Here is a 6,452-nt window from a genome sequence, read left to right as displayed (position 1 = left end):
CTAATTCAGTATGCATGAGTCACTTCAATGGGTCTATTGTGCAAAATTGCCTTTACAACACGTGTTATCACTCATATCATGTACAATAGGTGGCTCAGGTGGTAGTGGGTCGTCTTCTGATCGAGAGGTTGAGGGTTCGATCCCAGTACCTGACTATGTGTCGAAGTGTCCTTGAGCAAGACACTGAACCCTAAGTTGCTCCCAGTGGTCGACTAGCGCCTTGCATGGCAGTCCTGTCCCACTGGTGTGTGAATGTGAGAGTGAATGGGTGAATGAGCTGATATGTAAAGCGCTTTGAGACTGTTTCAGTGTAGTGATAAAGCGCTATATAAATCAAGTCCATTTACCAAGTCCATTATTACTCATGAAATATTAACAAAATATTTCAAACAAAATTTTAGGTAGAGTTTGCCTCTGTGTTATGAAATGAGTGCATTACAAATTAGTATATATATATATATATATTGTGTACATTCCGTTTTTAAAAAATATTAATCTATTTCATAAAATCTTCGTTTTTAACTCCTGTGAGGAAACAAAAATAGATACTAATAAATAACACCCATAATTTCACAAAAATGTATGTCAAAAATAAAGTAAGATACAATTAAAGTGACATTATTCTGACTGCTCCTTTTTAAATATGTAAATGTCATATAAATATTTATATTTGAGAACACTAATTGCAAATTCCCCTCAAGGATCAATGGTTTACTGAATCTGAACAGGTTTATTGATTAAGTTCAAGCTAGGATGGGAGGGGGTGTGTGGCATGGAGTTCCGCCGGAATTAAAATTCCGGCTTTTATCCGGACCCAACTTTTTAATTTCTTCGGGTGTTTGGTTTGTTGTTTGCAGGTTAAAAAGTGAAAATAGTTCGGTAGATTGGGAGTGGTGAATCTGCAACATTTTTGCATTTTAATTTGGTCCAGTCTGCGTTCACACATTCTATTTGCCAAGCGCACCAAACTTTCTGAACGGTCTCCGATTGGAAAAAAAGATGTGGCGCTGCTCTGTCACTACTGACAGTCGCGCCGTCACGTCCTGTATTTGGACTCTCTTCCTATGTTTTCCAAAATACATCCTAAAACAATGCCCACAGAAAAGTAATTAATAAGTCAAAATAACCTATAATCACACGATGCCACAACCTGCACTAATGCGATACATAAACACAGAGATGACGCCGCTCCGTCTTCATCGGTCAGCGCCGTCATGTGACTAATAACTAACCGATTTGTGTGTGTGTGCGTGTGTGTGTGTGTGTGCGTGCGTGCGCGTGTGTGTGTGTGTGTGCGGCACGCAGCTGTCACTGATGGAGTTGCTCTGTTACAATTGCGCTTCAATGTAAAGTCTTATATTTGGTCCTGGTTTCTTTCTCACATGGTTAAAAACTGCTCCATGCTTCACTTGAGCCGAACCGAGACCTACATTTCTCAGAGGACCAGAGTTTCAGTGACCTTTCACATATCGATTATTCGAGGTGCGGAGCAAAGAAGCATGTGTGAAAGCACCATTAAGCATCGGCTGTTGACAGAACAGAACAGGGTGGCTCATGCTGAACACATCAACAACCTCATAAAAAAGTGATGTTATGCCTCACTTGTGTATTATTTCTTTAATAGTTACTAACTTCCTGAAGCATGTGACCCACAGTAGTCACTTTTGCTTCAGTCTCTGCAGTGATTTAGACACATTTTATTTTCTGGCCTAAATAATCAGCACATTTTTGTTTTTTGTTTTATTTTTTTTTTTTTTATCAAAGTCATTTGTGGAAAATGCTCAATTTGATGTCAGAACTCAGTATGTTTTGCCTCAAATTTGATTATCATGTAACCATAACAAGTCATCAGATCAGTATTTCACTAAGCTTACATTGATTGTATTATGTATTGGTACTCAAAGTATTAAAATACTCATTGTGTAAAAATGCAACTTTTTTTCCCCGTCGTTTTTGTCGAAATGAGAAGAAATGTATTTTATCTGTAGGCACTTTAGTGACGACGGCGACCACTTGGTCTAGAATGCACATACTCATTAGTCAGACCCTGACAGATAGAGTAATAATAATAACAGTAATAAATCACATCTAAGTTTGTTCTTCAGTCCACAGTTAAAGCAGATGACTACAGTTTAACACTTGATGCTAATAACAAATGTCATTCATTGTGTTGTTTTTCCAATGCTGACCTAAAATATTTCCAAATCTATTGTTTGTCTTCAAAGTGTGAACTTGAGCTTCTGGATCCACCTTTTGTTTTTCATTGAGCTTTCATTCATAAACCATTATAGTAGTGTTTTTAAAAGTTACACCACTAACGAACAATATGTCAAACTCACTCCACCTGCTGGCTGCAACTGGAACTGATTTATAAATCAGTGATTTCAACCATAGGTAAGCTCTACTCGTACTCACATCTGCTTTACTAGTGCATAAGTACACTTTACTAGTGAAGCAACATTCATCCATTTTCAAACGCGCTTTGTCCTATTTCAGGTCGCGGGGGACTGCCTATCTCCAGCCCACCCGGAGGAACCCACGCACCACGGGGAGAACATGCAAACTTCACACAGAAAGGACCCAAGTGTCCACCCCAGGGCTTGAACCCGCACCTTCCATTTGCTTTCTGAAATATTACAACCAATCAGGTAACTGGATTTAGTTACAATCCCTCCTATTTAATTAGCATTAGCTCTACTAGTGAATCGTTTTGCTTTACGAGTACAAGTGAGATTTTGAATTTACGGGTAAACAAACATTTCGTTCTGCTAGTAACGCAAAATAGACCTAATGCAAATGAAGTAGGAGGGATTATAAGCAAGTCCTAATTTACGACAAACGTGTCACCGAACACACCACAAACCAAAGACGACGGGAAAAAAAAAAACTCACCTTATGACTTTTTAACCATCTAATTAGGATAAAGCCTTTCAGTAAAGTTGAGTAATTGTTGGATGACTTCTACCTAAGTTGCCCAACTTTAAGATAAATATGTTGTTTTTTAGGTTACACATTCATTTCTTTTAAACAGTCTTCCCCTTTATTTCTGGATCAATGACGTTTGACAGAAGGACTTCCTTCTTTTATGACATGTTGTAAACCAGCTGCAGTTTTTTCAGACCTTCTGAAATTCTGTGTTTGATTAATTATAATATGTGGTTGTGTAACTATACATTAGTAATAAATGGCACTCAGCCTAACTACTGCAGGGACATTTATTCTGACATTTTGGAAGAAATCAGGCACTTGCTGCATCAAATGATAAATACATAACTCTTAAAAAAAAAAAAAATTATCAGAACTTCCAAAAGGTCTGTTGTAAACTTTGAGGTATGCATTGTATAGTGTCCTCTGTTGCCTCATGTAAGAATTGCGGGGGGGCGGGACTTTTTATTTTTCTGTTTTGTTCCTTTGGGGAAAGTCGCTCTGTTTTTATTCTGTTTTGTTTTCTCTTTATCGTTTTGTCTTCAAGAAAAAGTAAACCTGAATTCTTTATGTGCACTGTCTGTCCAATAAAATGTATCTGATTATTTTCATGCATTTATCAGATGGGTGCTCATTTTATGACCTGTGAGCTATGGTTGAGCTGCAGAAACACTGCAGCACACTCAGAGAAGCAGTAATGGGACGTGAAGGAGTGTTAGGTCAGTGGTTCTCAAACTGTGGGGCACAAGAAATTGACTGATTCATCTTTGCTGCCAAAAAATATTTTTTTTTTCTTTACACTCAAACAACTTTATCAGTAATGATAACATTATTCTTATGAGTTTTAAAGAAAAAATGTTCCTTCTTCAAGAGAGGTGCAACGGAAAACCTGCCCAAGCTTCACAGCCAAATTTGAAATATATCTTTCTGTGCTAATGACGAGAAAACTAGAATCTCAGAGTACTTGTAAAGGTACTCTTATCCAGTCAACAGTTTTCCAGCAATAATTAGCAAGGCATGGTTCTCACGCACCACGCTGAAACCACACTGCTGAAGTTCCAACTGATAAGGTCCAAATATTAAAAAGTTCACAGCAGCTTTTGAAAATAATTTTTTTTTTCTCTGTTCCTCCATCTGCAGCAGTGACCATGCAGAGACCAGACAGTTCAAAGGGCAAATAAAAGTTCACTTTAATATTTTAAAAGAACAGCTTCCTTGTTAAAAGCCAGCAGTGCCTCTACTTGCGCTGGACCTGTGTGAAGGGCGATGGAGGCTGGATGGGTTGCACCATTGTCACTGGTTTCCTCCTCGACTCAGAGCTGCCTCTCTCTGCTGTGATGGGCAGCAGCTGGTTCCGTTTGATGATCTGCAGAGCCAGCTGAGTGTTTCCTGTAGGCACACATTCAGCAAATCAGAGGCCCTCTCTTAGAAATCTTTAGAATGATAAATCGCCATTTTAGGAGAACACGAATTTGTCATTATTGTTGCTTTAGTCACACAATATGAATAAAATTAACAGGGTTCATACTCATGTAAAATTTCAAAATTCCATACTTTTTCCAGACATCTTGCTCAAATAATGTGTGACATTTGAGTAAATTGACATGTGTCATTAAAGATGTCGTGGTCTATCTAAAATCTCTGATACAAGCAGTTAATTTAGGAATAATTATACATATACTGTGTGTGTATATATATACATACAGTATATATATATATAATTTAAAATTGTAGAGTAATCTTTAATTTAAGGTTCTCCAGTTAATATCACTTGATCAAACCGCTTTCTGGACAGGCCTTAAAATGCATTGGGAAAGATAAGAGCAGAGAGCTACTGCCACGTGTACCTACACAGTACCTGCTGTGTGCTCTCACACAAACATTTTAGCAGTGCTTAGCAAGTGCTTTTAAAAAACAAAACATTGATTCCTTTATTTATTAAGAAATGCATCATTTTAAGTTCTGACAATGTAACAGTGGTAACAGTCTTGGAAACAGGAATATTTTTCCATACATTTTTTTTTTTTATTTCCATACTTTTGCAGACCTGGACATTTATTAAATAAAATTCCATACTTGTCCATAGTTGTGTAGGAACCCTGAGTTCAGATTGAGTTTAGCAGCACATATTAACTGCTCTTACTCAATAAGGTGAGTAGTTGTTACTAATGAGGGCAGAAAATAAAGTCCAGTCATCACAGAGCTCGGACACACATGGACTCCTGCAGTCACTTTCAAGGAGAATTTATCTCTAATAACTGATGAAATATTTTACAACTATGGCAGGAAGCTTCAACTAATGACACTTAGCACTGAGGCAAACGTGCTGTGCTACCAAGCATTACTTTAAGTGAGTATGGGAAAAAAAACATCCAAAGCACGAGAACCGTCAACTAAAATTGCAGCCACCACAGCACACCTTCAGATGTGAGAAGTTGTTGCCTTGGTGGGTCACAGTGTAATGGCAGAAAAAAAGAAAATCTTCGACACACAGAGTAGTGGACTAGGGCTGAATGGGTGGAGATCAGCTGATCAGTTTGTGTTCACTTTAGAATCTGATCCAAAGTGACAGAAAAAACACATCAGTTCAAAAGCTGCTTGTTTCTGAAGCTATAACTCAGATTGTGTAATGTGGAAAGTTTTATTTAGTAATAAAACGAGAGAACAAGGTTAACGCTGCAGTATGTAAGTTTTTGCTCCATTTGGTCAAAAATCCATTCAAACCTTTGAGCAGGGTTGGGGTCAATTATAACTGTAATTGTGTATTTGATGTGTACAATTATGGCGTAATTATAATTGGAATTATTCTTGAAAAAATGTGTTGCTGTTGTAATCTTAATTGAGTTTAGATTATTGACTGTGTAATTGTAATTGCCAAGGAAATTCTATTAAAAAAAAAAACTCTGGCTTACACATATCACTGACATTGCTCTCAGACCAGCCTTGTCCCTGCCCACAAAATACATGTGCGACAAACAAGGTCTCTAACAAACAGGCCAAGAAGGCTGACGATTCCCTGTGCCTGTTCAGCACGCTTCCCACAGAGCGATTTCTGTCAGAACCGAATGGACCAAAAACCCATTTCCCTCCCACAAGACCACAACCAGGATCTGGAACAGGTTAGCGCACACACAGAGGTTTGGAGCATTAAAACGCTTCAGGATTCTCCGATGTGACCATATTCTGAGAGCTGTGTGTGCAGTTCTACGGTTCTGCTTTTCATAAAGTCTCACTCACACACCCACAAACATGAACACACAGACACAGAGATACACACGCACACACACACACACTGACCATTCTGCAGCTCCAGGTAGACTCCGAGCAGGATGGCTTCTGGTGGAACATCCCTAGAGTTCACCATTGATGCAGCCTGAGAACAACACAGAGGAGTACAATCTTTGACCTTCCATGGACCTCTTTCTGTTCCTGTGTTAAACTGTGAGGTGGGCTGAGACAAGGCTGGGCCAATTTAATCAATGAAAAGCTGAATGAACTGGTAGGGCTCTTGTCACATTTCCGTTGCC

At 38.5% G+C, this 6,452-nt stretch overlaps 1 protein-coding gene across 5 annotated transcripts in view; it reads right to left on the bottom strand.

Moving 5' to 3' along the window:
- Positions 1 to 4,090: 4,090 nt before the first annotated feature.
- The window catches only part of cnot10 (CCR4-NOT transcription complex, subunit 10), a 45,772-nt gene continuing 43,410 nt past the window's right edge, over positions 4,091 to 6,452 (bottom strand). For 4 of the 5 annotated variants that reach the window (XM_028470218.1, XM_028470217.1, XM_028470216.1 and 1 more), the window contains 2 exons: positions 6,223 to 6,298; positions 4,163 to 4,314 (listed from right to left, as the gene is read on the bottom strand). In XM_028470218.1, coding sequence (XP_028326019.1) covers positions 4,163 to 4,314; positions 6,223 to 6,298 — 228 coding nt within the window. Of the gene's footprint in view, positions 4,315 to 6,222; positions 6,299 to 6,452 lie in introns of all 5 variants that reach the window. The other variant, XM_028470214.1, reaches the window with a different exon arrangement.

Source organism: Gouania willdenowi, chromosome 16, assembly GCF_900634775.1.
Source record: "Gouania willdenowi chromosome 16, fGouWil2.1, whole genome shotgun sequence".
In the NCBI taxonomy this organism is placed as follows: domain Eukaryota; kingdom Metazoa; phylum Chordata; class Actinopteri; order Blenniiformes; family Gobiesocidae; genus Gouania; species Gouania willdenowi.
Note: the sequence above shows the minus strand (reverse complement) of the source record. Positions and strands in the feature narration are given on the sequence as shown.